The sequence below is a fragment of the Budorcas taxicolor genome, chromosome 18, assembly GCF_023091745.1.
Source record: "Budorcas taxicolor isolate Tak-1 chromosome 18, Takin1.1, whole genome shotgun sequence".
Lineage (NCBI taxonomy): Eukaryota > Metazoa > Chordata > Mammalia > Artiodactyla > Bovidae > Budorcas > Budorcas taxicolor.
Window position 1 is genome coordinate 62,098,064 of NC_068927.1, and position 20,649 is coordinate 62,118,712.

At 41.6% G+C, this 20,649-nt stretch overlaps 1 protein-coding gene across 1 annotated transcript; it reads right to left on the reverse strand.

The window, feature by feature from the left end:
* Positions 1-348: 348 nt before the first annotated feature.
* LOC128064050 (uncharacterized) lies at positions 349-19,823 on the reverse strand (the record flags this gene model as incomplete). The annotated part of the gene is given in 6 exon segments (XM_052656867.1): positions 349-1,090; positions 13,558-13,644; positions 14,434-14,663; positions 14,733-14,806; positions 15,712-15,838; positions 19,362-19,823. Coding segments are annotated over 6 exon segments (1,341 nt in total), but the record flags the coding sequence as incomplete, so codon positions are not given.
* Positions 19,824-20,649: the final 826 nt, after the last annotated feature.

Sequence of the window (20,649 nt, forward strand, 5' to 3'; positions counted from 1 at the left end):
ATATGAATTATCTGGTGTCTAGAGAGATTTGCTTCAGTATGCTTACCTGGAAAATCCCATGTATGGAGGAGCCTGGTGGGCTGCAAGTCCATGGGGTCGCTAACAGTGGGACATGACTGAGCTACTTCACATTCACTTTTCACTTTCAGGCACTGGAGAAGGACATGGCAACCCACTCCAGTGTTCTTGCCTAGAGAATCCCAGGGACAGGAGAGCCTGGTGGGCTGCTGTCTGTGGGGTCGCACACATTCGGACACGACTGAAGTGAATTAGCAGCAGTAGCAGCAGCAGAGAGATCTGAGGAGTGATTAAAGCTTCTGCCACACTCATTACATTTGAAAGGGTTCTGTCCAGTATGAATTCTGTGATTATTTGCAAGGGTTGTTTTATGACTGAAGACCTTGCCACACTCATCACATTTGTAAAGTTTCTCTCCCTTATGAATTCTTTGATGAACTGCAAGGTGTGAATTTGTACTGAAGACCTTGACACATATGTCACACTTATGTAATATCTCATCTGAATAAATTATCTGATGATTCCTGAGAGCTGAGACACGACTAAAGGTTTTCCTACACTCAATACACTCGGAAGCTCTTTCCTGGTATGCTGTTGGATCTTGTGTCAGTAACAAAGGATGCAAATAATCATTCCCAAATATATTAGAAACGTTAGTTTGGACACCAGGAGATATTCCTTGAGATGGTGAAGGTGAAAAACTACTGTTGACTACCTCGTAACTTTATTACATTCAGAAACTATCCCGTCAGTTTGAAATATCTGCAGTTTATCCTGCACGTTTAATCCAAGCCCATTTACAAAAGGCTTGATTTCCACATCCTTTCTACACTGTTGACCTCTGCCATCAGTGAGATTTTCATCATGAGTTATACACGTTCCTTTGTTATTTCTTCCACCACTTCTCCAATGACATTCAAAGTCATACATGTCTTCCTGAAGTTCTCTGAGGTAAAAATGTTTGATTTCATGACTTTTAGGTCTTCCCAAGATTGCTGTTTGGAATACTTCTCCTGTATCACTGTCTGTTTTGGGTTGTAATTGGTCGACCACATGTATCAGATAGATAGATCTACAAGACATAAAGAATCTGTTCACTAAAATTCATCAATAAGTGTCTCAGTGTCTATTACACCAAAAGCAATACATCTATCACAGTTATAAAACTTTTCCCAACTATGTATTATTTTTCATTTTCAAAAATTTTTGAATCTTTCCAAATATGATCTTAAAATTCTTAGAAACACTAGAGCAATAAGCTTGTTTCCTAAAAAAAAAAAAAAAAAAAAAAAAGAGTTGTAAAAGATAATTAAAATTGATTTTAGGGAAGAATACTTGCAAACAGCCTATGACAAAAACACTTGCACTAGTAAAACATGTGAGCTCACACAAAAACACAATTTTTCCACCATGACTTCAAAGCATGTACCAGTTAACAGTAAACATATTACAGTCTCATAATTGAGGAGAAAAATGTATTCTACTATAGATATATTCTGCATACTTACTGTACACAAATAAATGCTAATGAACACACAATATATTGTAATGCTAAAGAATCCAAAATTAGTTTATCTAATAATATGTTGCTATTTAGAACTTTAATATATATACCATAGAGAAAAAAATTCAATAGTACTGTTTTTATGAAACAAAATATCTTTCTAAATATGTCCTACAAGATGACACACCCATAATAGGCATTCTGCAACATTAACAAGTTAAAAAAAATATAGAAATAATGAAAGACTTCAAAGCAATTACAAGATACAATATCAACATGCAAACCCAATTGGGTTTCTAAACATTAAAAATGAAAAATCAAAGTAATTCAATTGACAAGAAAATTAAAAAAAGAATACTTCATCATAACATTATATAAGAAGGGAAGAATTTTTATACTGCAAACTAATGACTTCTGAAAAATATTAGAGAAGACACAAATAAATGTAACACCCTATGCTTCAGAGATACTGTGAGGCTGATATTGTCAAGATGTCAATAATAGTCAAAGTTAACAAAAGATTCAAAACAATACCTAGTGAAATCCAAACTCTGCTTAAGAAACAGATGAATCTATCCTACAGTTCCTATGGAATCAGAGAAGACAATGAACAGCAAAAACAAACTAGAAAGCAAAGTCAGAAGTCTCACATTTCTTTATTTCAAAACTGATTCCCAAACTACACTAATCAAAGCAGTATGGTACTGATATAAAGACAGACACCTGAGGAACACAACAGATTCAGAAAAATACTTTAGTGTGTAAGGTCACATATTGTTACACAATTGCTTCCAGACATCAAGAACCTGAGCTTCATCAGGTCCTGAAAACAGTACTGTGGGTTTTGGCTGGGATCAAGTCCCCACCACGTGGGTTCAAGTCCCAAGCAGGGTTTTGTCTGGGCTTGGGTCCAGTCCCAGCCTTGTGGATTCAAGTCCCAAACTGGGTTTTGGCTGGGTTCGAGTCACAGGCTGTGGTAAAAGGTATCAGCTGGTGATGCAGATGGGGCGGTGATAAGGTGAGAAAAGTTTTAGAGTCAGGTCTTGGTCCTAAAGAGGTCCCTGGGACATTGAGTCAGGTATGCTGAGGAAAATACTTGCTGTTGTCTGCTTATTTGTGACTGGCACATGTAAGGCTCGGAGAACCGCGCTCTGAAAGGAACACTCAGGGACAGCCTCTAGTGGACTGACAAAGTTTATTATCCAGCTGCGCAGTTTTATGGTCTCAGGGAACAGAGCATAAAGCAGACTTGCACGTAGCCTTTCTCGATAAACATCAAAGCATTCAAGCATAAAATACAGTTCCCACCGCCCGAGACATAACATAGCTTTGCCGAAACTCTAAAGGGAGTCTTATCAAGAAACAACAGCCCTTGCTCTAAGAAATAGGTGGTCAAAATGAAGCCTTTGAACGCTTCAAGGCTGGGCGTGTGACCCTTCGTCATCCGTTCCCAGCCTCAGGCACTCGATGAATGCTCATAACCCTTTGTTATGCTCATTCCAGCTTCCAACTTTCCTCAAGAGTGGAGCAAATACATTTTCAGTATTTGCTCAAAGCCTTCCAGCTCCTCCACAGGCACGTCAATCCTGTATTCTTACACATGTCCAACAGCAGGTCCAAGACATAATTATACTGTTTGACTCCGAGGTTTTTCTGTTCTTGCTCATTTCTGCTCTGTTTCTTCTGTTCACCTCAGAAGACTGCTTTTATCCCCTCTCTAAGCTTTACAAGTGTTGACCCTTTATTCCCAACTTATAGCTAAATTACCTCCAGCTCATCATCAACACCACTGGGGAAGTCTTTGTGCCGATTTTTTGTGACAACTTTTGGGCACTAACAACTGGTTGGAAGACTCCCTTGGAAGGGATAGCATATAAAATCATAAGTGCAAATCTTGATCAAATAGTGTGGTAGATTCTGATTTAAGGGTAAAATTTTGAATAGAACAGGAGTTAGAGACATCATCTCCGGTTTGGGTTTGAAATGGGTCAGGCTGCATCAACCCCAACAAATACCCAGGCTCGAGTCCCAGCCATGTGGGCTCAAGTTCTGACCTGAGGTAAACAGTTCCGGAAGTGCCATAACTTGTGTCCTAAGGCTGCATATTTGGGTGTGAAACCTTCAGCTCCCTCCTGTCCTCTTACTTTGCCCCTGTATCTGGGACTCCTAACTGAACAGGCTGAGAGTCAAGGCACTCTTCCAAGAGGGGCTGCCTCAGTCTCAGCAGAATTTCAAACAGTCCCAACTGTGGTCAAGACTATTCAGAGGATCCAAGAAGTACATAGGAGGCTTTACAGGACCTACTTTACCTTACGAGATGAATGGCTTGAATGTGAGATAAGGGGAAAGAGGGAACACAAAATAGCCCTCCTCCCTACTAGGAGCCAAGCAGTTCCTGTAACAGAGCCACTTTGCTGGATGTATTCTTGAAGGACTGAAGCGAGCACATATTAAGACTTTAAACTATGCTAAGTTGGCTGACATAGAAAAGGGGGAAAAGAAGCTCCTGGTAAGTTCCTAGATAGACTACAGGAAGCTCTCTGCAAGTTTACTGACATTGATCCTGAAAGTGCAGAGGGAGGAATGATCTTAAAAGATAGATTTCTCACTTATTCAGCTCCAGATATCCACTGTAAGCTACTAAAACAGGTGTTCAGACCAAATCAGTCTTTAGAAAAACCGTTGTAGCTGGCTCAGACAGTATATTATGGTAGAGAACTTGATGAGGAAAATAGGAGGCAAAAAAGAACCAGGCAAAAGAATGAAGCCCCAACAATGGCTGTGAGACCTGCTCTGAAACAGCCTGAGGAAAATGCCCAGAGGGAACCAGGTGAAAAGGGATAAGCTTGTTATTACTGTAGGAAGGAGAGGCCTCTCAAGTGGGATTGCCCTCAAACATCTAAGCCACCCCTAACTCCCTGTCCAGTCTACAAAGGACTACATTGGAGAAGACACTGCCCTATGAGGCATAGGTCCCAGGGGTCAGACTCTCAGGACAATCGAGACTGAAGGTGCCCAGGGCTCCCCACACAAGCTCCCATCCTAACTACACCTGAGGAACCCCAGGTATTAATAACTGTGGGAGGCCAATCAGTTGATTTTCTTTTGGACACTGGGGCAACTTTCTCTGTGCTCACTGAAGCCCATGGTCTGCTTTCCTCTCAATCCACTACCATAACAGGACTGCCTGGACAAGCCAAATGCTATTATTTCAGTCATCCTTTAAGCTGCAACTGGAACTCTACTATTTTCTCACAAGTTTCTAATTGTGCCAGAGTCTCCCTCACCCCTTTCAGGGAGGGATATACTGAATAAGGTTGAAGTCTCTGTTTTCAGGACTATGGAACTCACTCTTTTTAACTGAACAAAATGTAAATCCTAGAGTGTGGGCTGATGCAAAAATTGTGGGTCAAGCACAAAATACTGTTCCTATCGTTATCAAGCTCAATGATGGATGATATCTTATTGTACTGACTTCTCATGCTGTAAGTGGGATCTTAACTCCAAAGTTCAGAGTGACAATGGCTCCATCTTTAAAGCTGCTGTAACTCAAGGGGTGTCAAAAGCTCTAGGAATATGGTATCACTTACACTGTTCCTAGAGACCCCATCTTCAGGAAAGGTTGAAAAGGCTAATGACATTATTAAGGGACATCTGCATACGCTAACTCAGAAAACACAGTACAGTTGGTTTAAAGGTTAATCCATGGCTTTCATGCCCATAAGAAAAAGGGAATGTCTCCACAGAAGACCATTTTTGTGTAGAGATATTCTCATAGATCCTGAAGCCTTAGAATGAACTATGTGACTCAGCTTTCAGCTTTTCAACCTCCTCATCAACTGAAGGCTTCACATGGTGGGTTTCTTTGCTTCAAGGAAAGGACTTTTTTCAACTCTGCAAATCTGATGACATCTAGCAACCATAAGATGGACTGGAATAACACATCATACCTTAACTATGGACATAATGTGACTTTTCATTTTGATTATATTTTAACTTGGTTTAATGACTATTTTGCTGCATATAAGAAGGTAAATGGTCTAGATCTGATGGTTTTCAACCTGATGTTTATCAAATATGGGATGAGGTCATATGGCTAACTCTTGAAAAAGGATGGCTACTATTTAATGCCCCCATATGCCAGGAACAGACAGAGCCATCCCCAGAAGTTAGCCAACAACTTAATTATAATGGCTGGAAACAACTGGGAGTTTTGCCTCAAAAAAATATACAATGTAATCATTTCTGTTTGTCAATCCCAGTTCAGGTTCTTCTTTTGCCTGGTCAGGCACTGACAGGGACTGGATCCCTCAGTCATGCTGGCTTGCTCCAAGCAGGACCTACTGGATATTATCCATGGGTGGCTCTCACCTATGAGTGTGGCTTCCCCCTGGCTGGATAGGGAGATACCTTCCAAGTCTAGCCTTTACTCATGGCTTCATATTTTCAGACCTTTCAGAGAAGCCTGCTAATCTTCCACACCTTAAAACTTGCTGGGCAAGGTCTGTATTTCGGTGGTATGATTATTTGGCTACAATATTCATTCCCTCTCTGCGAACTATAGACATTATACTACGAGTTGATGCTCTGATTAACTTTACTCAAGAGCCTTTACAAGATTCTCATAAAGCTATTTCAGCCCTTAATGCTGAACAAATACAAATTAGAAAGGTGGTTTTACAAAAACAGATTGGCCTTAGATATTCTAAGTGCTGCACAAGGAGGAACTTGTGCCATTATTCAAACCCTATGTTGTACACATATACCAGAGATGAGCACTAATGTTACTCACTTTACTAAACACATGAACAAAATGATTCAGGCTACAGATACTCCTGAAGCCTCAGTCACCTCAGTCACTGTGGGAAACATCAACTAGCTTCCCATGGGGAAAAACTATCTTAATAATATTAATCCTAATTGTTCTGTTTTTACTGTTTGTTCCCTGCATCTGAAACTATATAGCTGGATTTGTTTCTAGCCCTCTGAAAGCTTTTAAGTTACAAATGGTTGTTCAGGCTCCTACAAGTGCCACAGCCTCCTCCAACTATTACTTGGGGCCCCTGGATCAGAGACCCTCAATATGAGAATTAAGACAATAAGTTCCCTCAACAATTTAGGCACAATGCCCCTCAAGAGCAGGAAGTAGTTATGTTATGAAAACAACACCCCTTTCCCTTGGCAACATAATGCTCCTGAAACAAAAGAGGGGGATGAGAGAGTCAATTCCTAGGTATGTTGATAAGAAATCCAGGGTCCCCGAGGAGGAAACAGGAGTCTGGGGCTCTTGATGAGAAGATAGGGGTCTGGAGTTCTCAAGGAGGAGAAAAGGACAAACTTTCTTTTTCTACATTCCTTAGTGTTAGTCACATAAAAGGGTTTTTCTTTAAGCTCAGAGCTGGTCACACAACAAAGCAACTGAGCTTAAACTGTGTACTAAGGATTATATAACAATGTATCCTGCTTGAGGACATGTTTCTCCTTCTTGAGAACTTTCTGACTAATCCTGTCATCTTAAAATGTAAATTCTGGGCAAAGGTCTGGTAAGACCTTTACAACCTTGAGACATTCTTTTGACTTACTGTAATAACCAACTGAAAAAAAGTATATAGCTCCCTTGCTAAGACTAGCGACGGGGGGCATTCACTGTCTCCCTTCTGATGTCTGTGTCAGAAGCTTTCTCTGTCCCATGTCATACTTTAATAAAACTGTGCTACACAAAAGCTCTTGAGTGATCAAGCCTGGTCCCTGGTCCCAAAGCTATATCTTCTTCGGAGATCATGAATCTGACATTGTTCACCATAAGCTATCACCTCTATGTACCGTAAGAAGAGGTTTCCAACCACTATTAATGTTGTGCTTTTCTCTCTGCCCTGAGATCTCATCTCTGTTCACACTTTTGATACATTCTCATCCATTTGGGGTTTTTGCTTTGTTTTGTTTGCTGTTTTCACACCACTCATCACAGTACTAGGCTCTTTCTCTTGCACTAATATGGAGATGATGTTTAGATCAGAAATAGAAAATCATGCTTATCAGAACAAAGAAATGTAAAGTGCTATGGTTTTTCCAGAATCACAGCTCTTTGTTCAGCTGAGTAGTGAGAAAAGTACAGGTGGGTCTGGAAAAATATTCCACAAATTCTTCCACTGCTTTGCCTCCTTCTAAATACACGGGGAAGAATGTAATATATGTATCTAACACCCTTCCAAGAAATACCGAGTCAAAAGTAAAGGACAGAAAACACAAAATTGGGTATCTTTTAAAATTTGGCATTCAGTTTTATACATAATTAAGCTCTGATGCTGGGAGGCATTGGGGGCAAAAGGAGAAGGGGACGACAGAGGATGAGATGGCTGGATGGCATCACAAACTCGATGGATGTGAGTTTGAGTGAACTCTGGGAGTTGGTGTTGGACAGGGAGGCCTGGCATGCTACAATTCATGGGGTTGCAAAGAGTCGGAGTGACTGAACTGAACTGAAGCTCTGGGAAAACCTCTGATATAACATGAAATGGGCAGATCATTGGAAGAAAGGGTCATTTTAAATTCGTGATGCCACATCATGTCTGTGTCAACAGGGCTCTAAGATCATGCGATGAAAACAGGCCTCCTAAGAGACACATAGGGAAAAATGCAAAATACTCAAGAGGAGATCTTAACGTCCAAAAAGCAGCTATCCTCACCCCGGGAGAACAGGTTCTTCTAGGTCTCCAGCATCATGTCCCTGTACAAGGCCCTCTGAACAGGGTCCCGGTATTCCCACTTCTCCTGAGAGAATTTGATCACCACATCCTTGAAGGTTAACCATCCCTGAAATGAGAATATATTTCACTAATGGATCCTGAGACAACTTCTTATCTTCATAAAAACTGAAAAGATGATGAGAGGGTAAGGATTGATTCAGATATGTTCTGAAAGAGTTGTGTTAAGGTATTTGGAGGGCATCCCTGGTGGCTCAGAAGGTAAAGAATCTACCTGCAGTAGAAGAGACCTGGGTTCACTCCCTGGGTCAGAAACATCTCCTGGAGAAGGGAATGGCTACCCATTCCAATATTCTTGCCTGGATTAGAGGAACTGGTGGGCTACAGTCCATGAGGTAACAAAGAGTTGAACACAATTAACCAGAGAGACTAACATACATTGTGTCCCTTAAATTCTTACGTATTTTCATAAAAGATTTTTATATCTTCCAGTAAATTTGTATTTTTCACTTTTTGTGAAGAATCCATGAAAAATAGTTAATAACAAAGAGTTGTCTATGCAGAAGTGTCAGATACTATGCTCTACACATTGAGAGATATTCAATACCTAAATGAGGTACACTCTGAGTGGTGGCTTCAGAGATGGCAAAGTCCAGCAATGGCTTTAAAGAAAAATCAAAATCATCAATCATGATAGTAACAGAAATAGCAATGACTGAAAGTGTTTGAATACTTTAAGTCAAGAAGCTAAGCAATGACACTTTTGGCTCAAAGAAATCAAGAAAAGTTTTGAACATCTCCATGAAACTCAAAGTACAACATTCCAAAATTTATAACATGCAGTAAAACATATTAAAAAGCAGAGACATTACTTTGGCAACAACGATCCATCTAGTCAAGGCTATGGTTTTCCAGTGGTCATGTATGGATGTGAGAGTTGGACTATAAAGAAAGCTGAGCACCGGAGAATTGATGCTTTTGAACTGTGGTGTTGGAGAAGACTCTTGAGTGTCCCTTGGACTGCAAGAAGATCCAACCAGTCCATCCTAAAGGAGATCAGTCCTGGGTGTTCATTGGAAGGACTGATGTTGAAGCTGAAACTCCAATACTTTGGCCACCTCATGCGAAGAGCTGACTCAATGAAAAGACCCTGATGCTGGGAAAGATTGAGGGCAGGAGGAGAAGGGGACGACAGAGGATGAGATGGCTGGATGGCATCACCAACTCGATGGACTTGGGTCTGGGTAGACTCCAGGAGTTGGTGATGGACAGGGAGGACCGGCATGCTGTGATTCATGGGGTCGCAAAGAGTTGGATACGACTGAGCGACTGAACTGAACTGAGTGAAGGACATAATAAAAGAGAAGTCTACATGGCTAAGAAACTTCTCAGGTGGTTCAGTGGTAAACAACATGCTTGCCAATGCAGGACACCCAGGAAATTCAGGTTTAATCCCCAGGTTGGGAAGATCCCCTGGAGAAGGAAATGATGACTCACTTAAGTATTCTTTCTTGGGAAATCCTATGAACAGAAGAGCCGGATGGGCTACAGTCCATGGGATGCAAAGAAACTGACAAGACAGAGCATGCACACACACACAAGGCTAAATGGTTACCACAAAAAGGAAAAAGGAGTCCAATCAGGAAACTATTTTTACATCTCAAGGAAGGAGAAAGAGAACAAACTAAATCCAGTTTTGGCAGAACAAAAGAGTTAAATAAGAAAGATTCAGATCCTGCAAACCCACTCCTGGGCATTTATCTGAAGAAAACCATAATTCAAAAAGAAAATGTACCCTAATGTTCACTGCAGCACTATTTACAACAGGCAAGGCATGGAAACAATCTAAATGCCCGGCAACAGAGGAATGGATAAAGAAGATGTACATATATACAAGAATATCAGTCGTGTCTGACTCTTTGTGATCCCACGGACTATATAGAATACTGGAATGGGTAGCCTTTCCCTTCTCCAGGGGATCTTCCCAACCCAAGGATCAAACATAGGTCTCCTGCATTGCAGGCAGGTTCTTTACCAACTGAGCTATCAGGGAAGCCCAAATGAAATATTAACTTCTGAATTAAAAAAAGAAAAAAAAGAAAGAATCCCATTTGCAGCTACATGAATGGAATTAGAGATTATCATACTAAGTGAATAAGCCAGACAAAGACAAATTATCACTTATACGTGAAATTTTAAAAAAGATCTAATTGAACTTACATACGAAACAAAAACAGACCCAGAAACGCAGAAAACAAACACAGAAGTGACCAAAGCGGAAGGTAGGAGGGATAAATCAGGATTTGGGATTAATACAGACACACTCCTAGGTATAAAACCGATACCCAACAAGGAGCTACTACACAGTACAAGGAACTATACTTCATAGTTTGTAATAGCCTATAAGGGAAAAGGATGTGTCAAAGAATATATATAAATAAAACTGAATCACTTTGCTGTATACCCAAAATTAACTGAACATTGTAAATCAACAACTTCAATAAAAAATTTCTAAGTAATAATACCTACAAATTACATATCCTAAAATAAACAGGTAAATTTGTAGAAACATACTATCTAATCCTTAATCATAAAGCCAATGAAAATGTGAACCAAATTATAACTAGAAAGATTCAAGCAGTAATTAAAATCCTCAGACTAAGAAAAACCTAGGGTCAGATGCCATCTGTGAAATTATACTAAACCTTTACAAAAGAAGCACCTCTAATCCTGCCAAAAATATTACAAAGAGTTGAAGATGCAACACTGACAAACTCACTGAATGGAGCCAACATGATTCTGAAATCGACCCAAAAAAGATAAAAGAACAAAAAAGTAAAATCCAATACTCCCTGATGAATATTGATGCAAAAACCTTAAAAAAAACACCAGCAAACCAACTTCAACACTACATTAAAAAGATCTGAATTCATGACCAAGTGAATTTTATTCATATAAAGTAAAGAGGACTCAACAAACAAAAATCAATTTATACATCACATTAACAGGATAAAGCGAAAAAACAACAGATGACCACCTCAACTGATACAGAAAAAAAGCATATTACAAAATTCAACAACCTTTAAATATATATACACAAACTAGAAAAAATAAAGTTATCTCAAAGTAAAATATACCCTGTATGAAAAGAGCACACCTAACATTGTTCTCAATGCTGAAAGACTGAAAACTTTTCCTCTGAGATCGGGAAGAAGGGAAGGACGCGCAATCTGCATCACTGTTCAACAAAGGACTGAAACCCCTAACCAGAGCAATTAGACAAGAAAAAGAAATCAAAGCTTCCCAAAGTGAAAACTTAGAAAGTTACCTTCTTTCTTAGAGGACAAGATCTTTTATGTATAAACTGTAAAGACTCCACACAGACACAAAAAAACTCCTGCCACATCAAATAACAATTTTAGCAAACTGGCAGGATACAAAAGTCAACATGCAAATCAGCTGCATTCCTATACACAATGAACAATGTCAAAAGAAAATCAATAACAATTTTATTTACTATTATATTAAAAATGGATGAAATATTTAGGAATAATTCACCAAGGATAACTGAAAACTACTTAACCACTTCTAAAAGAAATCTAAAATAAACAAATAAATCTAGTAGTCATGGACTGGAAATCTCAGTACTCTTTAAATTTCCAAGTTACCCAAAGTGTTCCACAGATTTAATGAATTCATTATGAAAATTACAATAGAAGTGTTTGCAGAAATAGAAAAAAACTTGCCAGAAGTCATAGAGAATCTCAAGGGACCACACACTGCAAAAATACTCTTCAGTAAGTAGAAAGATGTTGAGGTCCTTTAATGAACCAGAACCTGGTGGTCCGGAGTCAACTGATAAGAAAATAAAGGAGAGAGAAAGGCTGATATTCCTTGGTTTACCCAGAAAGCCAATAAAGTCCCTGCAGAGGGCTTGCTCTGTTCACAGAGGCCTCAGGTGCCCTCTCAATGGGCTGAAGGCACAGCGCACCTTCTCGAGAGGGTCTTAGAACCCCGGGCAGGAAAGTGAATGCAGAGAGCCTCTGTGCTCCAAAGAAATAGCTTGAGAGAGACAGCGAGTGAGACATGGGGACCAAAGCTCTGATGGAACAAAGGTGTTTTATTCAACATTGTGTAGGTGTTTATACTGTCTTACAAGATAGCTATTTTCAGCAGAGATAAAATCAAAACTTACAAGGAAACATGAGTTCATCCATATGAAAGAGAGAGGGTTGTAAATAATTACTTTTACCATATGGTTCATAAAAAGGAAGAGGGTACTTATCCCCATATAGAAAAACTAATGAAGGAAATGCCTGGGTTCCTCTGCCCCCAGGGGAGGCTTGCCTCTCCTCTTAATTCCTGATTCAGGAATTAATAAGGAACAGAGAATTCCTGATAGATCCAAAAGGGCACACAGGAAGCCTCCTGTTAACAGGAAAAAGAAAGATGAAGGCCACCCTTTTAAAAATTTCAAGCCATATCACAATATAATCCAGATGGTGTAGTACTGGCATAAACACGGATTTATACACCAAGGGAACAGAAGAGAATGTTCAGAAATAACTATTTGCATATATCTAAAATCTATTGACAAGGATGCTAAGAAAACCCAGTGGAAAAAAAGACAGCTGCCATAACAAATGGTGAATCTATGGGTTAAACAATGAAGAGGAAACCTCACCTGCATCAAAAGTAAAAACATCTCTGTGCCAAACCATAAAAAGAAGACAGTGAAAAGACAAAATCTGGAGAATGAAGGCAATGAAAGTGAATTTCCAGCTCTCAGATTTAGATTCATGCTACAGTTTCAAACAGATGATGAAATAGCACACTCTCTATCACTGATACCTGATTCTGAACTTTACATCCCATTTCCAATCAAGATTTTGAAGTCAGTGCCTCACTCACTTAGCTTCAATTACCTGAGAACAAATTTTCCTTTTTAGGTCTACTTCCAGATTGTACCAGGTACTGTGCATGGTAATACCTGACTTCCACCCACAGCTTCTTAATCCTGATTCACAGAGAGCAGACTGCACATCCAGAAGGACCCGAGGCAATCCCTGCTGCCCAACAGCACTGAGAGCCCTTCTCAAACCTGTGGGTGTGAAGCCCTGCCCAGGATGGTGCCCTCCACACAAGGTCCAGGACACTAGGTCATGGGAAGACGGGATCTAAGTGGAGACGACAGGCCCTGAGGGAAGTTCCCTGGTGAGTGTGCACGTACAGGCCTCAGGAAGGATACTTCAGAGTCAGAGATGATTAGTAAGTCCAAAGAAGGGATTTCAGGAAGGACAGACTGAGAATCAACTGAGAATATGATTTTACCTGAGAAAGAGCCATTCCTCTTTTCTTGCCTTTTTTCCTCCTCTTCCCAGCTTCTTCCTCAGACAATGTAAGTTTTTAGAAGTTGATCTGGCAAGTGGAAAACAGGCTGCTTAAGGATTAGAATCAACGTCCCCCCTTCGTTTGCCACAACCAGAAAAACAAGAAGACCTCCCTATCTGGAACAGTCCTTTGGTGTCCACTGCCTCAGGTGGGATGCTGTTTCTGCCCTCCTATTTCTTCCCTCAAACCTCTCCTGTCCCCCTCGGCAACTTCTTTCTCCTCTTGCTCCTCTTCTCCGCACCCCCACCCTTCTAATTGTCCTAAACATCTATACATCTGTCTCTTTCTTTCTCCAACTCTGCTCCCTCTCTGCCTTCTAGTCACACCCCTTCTCTCCCTGTTACACTCCCACTCTGGGGCACTCCAGGTGTCTAGGGTTACTTCCTTCTCTTCTCTTCCAGTCAACACCTATCCCTGTTTCTCTCCCAGGATCACCCCTGTCAGCCCTCCTACCGCAGACGCACGGCCCCTGTCTCCTTGTCTCCAACTCCTGGAGATCCCACGCCTTTGTCCATTTCTTTCACCCACCCGCTACTTTAAGGGAGGGCTAAATCTATTTCATTTTACCATCCCTTTGCAAGTGTCTCAGCCATCCTGGTCCACTCCGTCGGTCCTCTCATTGTTTTCCACTTCTGACTTTGCCTTTCACTCTCAGTCACTGCTTCTTCTGATCCCCCTCGCCCACGTATCTACAGAAATGATGAGTAAATGAAACGCCCGGCTATCAAAAGAGCACCTTTTCCAACGAGACGGACTCGTGACGGAAAAACACTGGGTGTCACACGTCCAGCCCAGGGGTGAGAAAAAGGGACTGACCGGGAAGGGAGGCCTGCGGGGCAGAACGATCGGCCTGAGGAGACGCGAGGGCAGAGAGGGTGGGAGCGACGGGGTCTCGGGGGCCGGCCGGGCTCTCCAGAATCGCAGGATCGGGGAGAGAACGCGGTTTCTCCGGAAGCCGGGCTGTCGACGCGACCTCCAGGGGCCGACAGGGTGAGGCAGAACCAGCGGAACCCTGAAGATGGGAGTGGCGAGGGCCGGTTGGACGGCTAAGCGCGCAGCACCCCTTGATGCTGAGAAAAAAACTCAAGGGCCGCCCGGCAACCTTCTCTCTCGGCCTTCCGCTTCCGCAGGAAACTGCGCACGCGCGGATCACGAGGCGGAGCTTCCGGGTCGGGGGTTAGGCGGATCGCTGCAGGCAAGGGGCGGGGCCAGGAGCGTCCAAGTCTGCAGAGCGAGAGCAAGGCGGGGCAAGGGGCAGGGAGGTGCTTAACAGTCCTATGAAAGTGAAGTAGCTCAGTCGTGTCCGACTCTTTGCGATCACACAGACTGTGGCCTATCAGGCTCCTCCCTCCATGGGATTCTCCAGGCAAGAATACTGGAGTGGGTTGCCACTTCCTTCTCCAGGGGATCTTCCCGACCCAGGGATCGAACCCTGCTCTCCCGCATTGCAGTCAGATGCTTTAACCTCTGAACCACCAGGGAAGCTCCGTAACAATCCTGTGAGACCCCATAAATTACAGCCTGTTTTTTTTTTTTAATCTGTTGCCTTAAATAGATAGCATATGCTTCTATAATTACAACATGGAAATGTCTATGAACAAAATAAATTTTTTGTCATATGTTGAGGAAAGAACGGTGGTAGTGGTGAAAGTCGCTCAGTCGTGTCCGACTCTGCGACCCCATGGTCTATACAGTCCATGGAATTCTCCAGGCCAGAACACTGGAGTGGGTAGTCTTTCCCTTCTGTGTCAGATCTTCCCAAGCCAGGGATCTAACCCAGGTCTCCCGCATTGCAGGCGGATTCTTTACCAGCTGAGCCACAAGGGAAGCCCCTGTTAGTAAGATTCATCCAGTGTTTTAGCAACAACATCTAAGCAGCCAGGGTTTCGTCAGTGTTTGGAGACAGACTTAAAAATCTGCAATCCGTGCATACCTTTGATTTCTTCTTTTAGTGCCTGTTGGCTGCTGGACAGTTCTCTTCTCCTTAAATTCTTCCCATTTAATTTGAATTTTATATATTCCCCCACAGCCTCCTGGAAATTTTGAGGATTTGGGTCACTTTGCGCTCCCCCTCAGGATACGAGGAAAACATACAGTGGGCACAGTGGAGAGGAGGAAGCTGGCGGGTTCCGCGGATCAGAGACACTGCAGTGGCGGGGCTCCACGCCTCCGTGCCGGCAGAGGTGGCAGCCTTCCCAGGTCGCTGTGTCACCCAGTTGCACTTTTAAGGCAAAAGCTTATAACTTTGTAGACCAGTTATGTTGGAAACTAGGATGTTTCCTCCTAACAAGTAGAAAAGTTTCAACAAAGATTTTATTTTCCTTTAAAAAATTTTTTGAAATGACGAAAGTATGACAACACATTTACATGGGCTTGGAAAATAGTTACAGACAGTCCTACTATATGTTACAATTTTTTCAGTAGACAAATTAAGATTTTTATTTGGAATTTCAATATTAAACTCTCAAAAAATTAATAGAATGGACAGGAAAGTAGGATATACTAGACCTGAAAAGAATTGTGAACCAATTATACAATTTTCACACAACAGCAGGATACAAATTTTATTCAAGTTCCCATAGACTATTACCCAGGAGACACTGGAACATGATGTAAAACAAGGTGCAAAAGTTTCATGGTCTAAATAGAGCAGTGAAATCATACAGGGCCTGTTCTCTTATTACTGTGAAACTATGTGAGAAATCAATACCAAAATGTATTTGAAAATAACCCACATAGTTTCAAGTGCAATCAATAAATAAATACATGTTTTTGTCAGCAGGTTCTTGCCTGTCCTGCTCCTGGCAATTCAGGGATTGGGAACCTGGGTCTCCGAAGAGTTCCTGTAGGGTGGTAATTGGATGCAGAACCTTTCCTCCCAGTAGAATAATTTAAGCATCTTAAGAAAACAAGAGATTTTTCTGGATTCTCTCTGTACTGCAAACTAAAATAAGAAATAAAAAACTATCCCTGGGGAAAACGTGCCATTTTACAGTGACATCCTGTATAACAACTTTTCCTGCTTGTTCCTCATTCAGCTGGAAGGCCAGACTCCACACGGCTCAGTCCCAGGGACACAACGTCAATACCTACAGTCTGAGAATGGAGGACTAAGGTATGTGATAACTTCCGTCAGTCCCTTTTTTTTTCCATTTTAGAAATTGACAAATTTTACTAACAATTGCTTTAAAAAGAGCAATTATCGTTGATCTGTTGCTAAGCTGAATCTGACTCTTTGCAACTCCATGAACTGCAGCACACCAGGCTTCCCTGTCCTTCACTATCTCCCAGGGTTTTCTCAAACTTGTGTTCATTGAGTGGATAATGCCATCCAACCATCGCATCCTCTGTCGCCCTCTTCTCCTGCCCGCAGTCTTTCCCAGCGTCAGGGTCTTTTCCATTGAGTCCACTCTTTGCATCATGTGGCCAAAAAGAGCAATACATCTTTAAAAATTGATGAAAACCGCATTGATCCTTCAGTACACATTCTAAGCTTCTACTGCTCTCCACACAACAGGCCAATAATTGAGAGACAAGTTGCTGGGGCAGGAATAACGACTTTATTCAGAAAGTCAGCAAACCGAAAATACGGTGGACTTGTACCCCCAAAACCATCTTATCCAAGTTAGAACTCAGTCCCCTTTTTTATACTTCCTGACCTGCATGCAGGTTTCTCAAAAGGCAGGTCACGTAGTCTGGTATTCCCATCTCTTTCAGAATTTTCCACAGTTTATTGTGACGCACACAGTCAAAGGCTTTGGCATAGTTAATAAAGCAGAAATCGATGTTCTTCTGGAACTCTCTTGCTTTTTTGATGATCCAGCAGATGTTGGCAATTTAACCTCTGGTTCCTCTGCCTTTTCTAAAACCAGCTTGAACATCTGGAAATTCACGGTTCACGTATTGCTGAAGCCTGGCTTGGAGAATTTTGAGAATTACTTTACTAGTATGTGAGATGAGCGCAATTGTGTGGTAGTTTGAGCATTCTTTGGCATTGCCTTTCTTTGGGATTGGAATGAAAACTGACCTTTTCCAGTCCTGTGGCCACTGCTGAGTTTTCCAAATTTGCTGGCATATTGAGTGTAGCACTTTCACAGTATCACCTTTCAGGATCTGCAGAGGAATGGAAGGCCATAAAAGGTACTTGTATATGGTACTCCTTAACCCCTCTGCTCCCACATACAATATCAGTAATCTTATTACTGTTTAAATCATTCATGTGCTGGGGTAGAACAAATTTAAGGCTACATAATATATTTAAGATATAATTTCAACTGTTAAAAAGTATAAAGCTTATTTATGAGATGTTTTGTAATAAAACCATGGAGTTGCATATCCATGCACACATGAAGGCACATTTAAATACACAATTGACTGAAATGAAGAGTTGCCTCTTGACACATTTTTAAATCATTTTCTCATGATCACTTTTAGTCATATGTATTTCAGCATCTCTGGGGCCATGAAATGAATCAACTATACTTAAGTTTGTCAATGTTACATTTTTTTTAAAGCTTGTTTATGTATTTAGGTTGTGCTGGTCTTTGTTACTTTGTGTGGCTTTTTCTAGCTGCACTGAGCGGGAGATACTCTGTAGTTGTGGTGAGTGGGCTTCTCACTGCAGTGGCATCTTTTGTTACAGAGAACAGGTTGTAGGTGAACTACAGGCACAAGGCTTCTGTAGTTGCAACACATGGGGTCTGCAGCTTTGGCTCGCAGGCTCTCGAGCATGGGCTCAGTAGTTGTGGTGGATGGGCTTAGTTACTCCCGGGCACACGGAATCTTCTCGGACCAGGGAGATTCAACCCATATTCCCTGCATTGGCAGACACATTCTTATCCATTGTACAAACAGGGACGTCTCAACTCTAATACTATATTAGTTTAAAAAAACAAAATAGTATACATATAAAAGGCATGTATACAATACTTCAAGTCTAATCTGTATAAAATACCTATATTCAAAAATAATATGAGGGCATCTCTCCTGGCACAATGGTAAAGAATCCACCCACAAATGCAGAAGACATGGGTTCTGCTCCAGGATAATGCCACATGTCTCGGGGCAACTAAGACCAAGTGACACAACTACTGAGCCTGTGCTGTAATGCCCAAGAGCCCAAACTACTAGGCCCACGTCCTGAAACTACTGAAGCCCAAGCATCATACAGCCCAAGCATCATACAGCCCATGCTCTGCAACAAGACACAAGGAGAATCCCATGCACCATGACTAGAGAAAGCCCCCACTGCTGGCAACTAGAGAAAAGACCAAGCTGCAACAAAGACCAAGAACACATAAATAAATAATTTTTCTAAAAAAATAATGATTTTATCCTTAGTTAATTTTAGGTATGTCACTTCAGTTCAGTTCACTCGCTCAGTCATGTCCGACTCTTTGCAACTCCATGAATTGCAGCACATCAGGCCTCCCTGTCCAACATCAACTCCTAGAGTTCACCTAAACTCTTGTCCATCGAGTAGGTGATGCCATCCAGCCATCTCATCCTCTGTTGTCCCCTTCTCCTCCTGCCCCCAATCCCTCCCAGCATCAGAGTCTTTTCCAATGAGTCAACTCTTCACATGAGGTGGCCAAAAGATTGGAGTTTCAGTTTTAGCATCAGTCCTTCCAAAGAACACCCAGGGCTGATCTCCTTCAGAATGGACTGTTTGGATTTCCTTGCAGTCCAAGGGACTCTCAAGAGTCTACTCCAACACCACAGTTCAAAAGCATCAATTCTTTGGCTTTCTTCACAGTCCAACTCTCATATCCATACATGACCACTGGAAAAACCATAGCCTTGACTAGACGGAGCTTATTTGGCAAAGTAATGTCTCTGCCTTTTAATATGCTGTCTAGGTTGGTCATAACTTTCCTTCCAAGGAGTAAGCGTCTTTCAATTTCATGGCTGCAGTCACCATCTACAGTGATTTTGGAGCCCCCCAAAATAAAGTCTGACACTGTTTCCACTCTTTCCCCATCTATTTAGCATGAAGTGATGGGACCAGATGCCATGATCTTCGTTTTCTGAATGTTGAGCTTTAAGCCAACATTTTCAGTCTCCTCTTTCACTTTCATCAAGAGGCTTCTTAGCTCCTCTTCACTTTCTGCCATAAGGGTAGTGTCATCTGCATATCTGAGGTTATTGATATTTCTCCCGGCAATCTTGATTCCAGCTTGTGCTTCTTCCAGCCCAGCATTTCTCATTTTGTACTCTGTATATAAGTTAAATAAGCAGGGTGACAATATACAGCCTTGACGTACTCCTTTTCCTATTTGGAACCTGTCTGTTGTTCCATGTCTGGTTCTAACTGTTGCTTCCTGGCCTGCATACAGATTTTTCAAGAGGTAGGTCAGGTGGTCTGGTATTCCCATATCTTTCAGAATTTTCCACAGTTTCTTGTGATCCACACAGTCAAAGGCTTTGGCATTGTCAATAAAGCAGAAATAGATGTTTTTCTGCAACTCTTGCTTTTTCGATGATCCAGCGGATGTTGGCAATTTGATCTCTGGTTTTTCTGCCTTTTCTAAAACCAGCTTGAGCATCTGGAAGTTCATGGTTCACATACTGCTGAAGGCTGGTTTGGAGAATTTTGAGCATTACTTTACTAGCGGGTGAGATGCGTGCAATTGTGTGGTAGTTTGAGCATTCTTTGCCAGTGCCATTCTTTGGGATTGGAATGAAACTGACCTTTCTCAGTCCTGTGGCCACTGCTGAGTTTTCCAAATTTACTGGCATAGTGAGTGCAGCACTTTCACAGCATCATCTTCCAGGATTTGAAATAGCTCAACTTGAATTCCTTCACCTCCACTAGCTTTGATCATAGTGATGCTTTCTAAGGCCCACTTGACTTCATATTCCAGGATGTCTGGGCTCCAGGTGAGTGATCACACCATCATGATTATCTTTGTCATGAAGATCTTTTTTGTACAGTCCTTCTGTGTATTCTTGCCACCTCTTCTTATATCTTCTGCTTCTGTTAGGTCCATAAGATTTCTGTCCTTTATCGAGCCCATCTTTGCATGAAAGGTT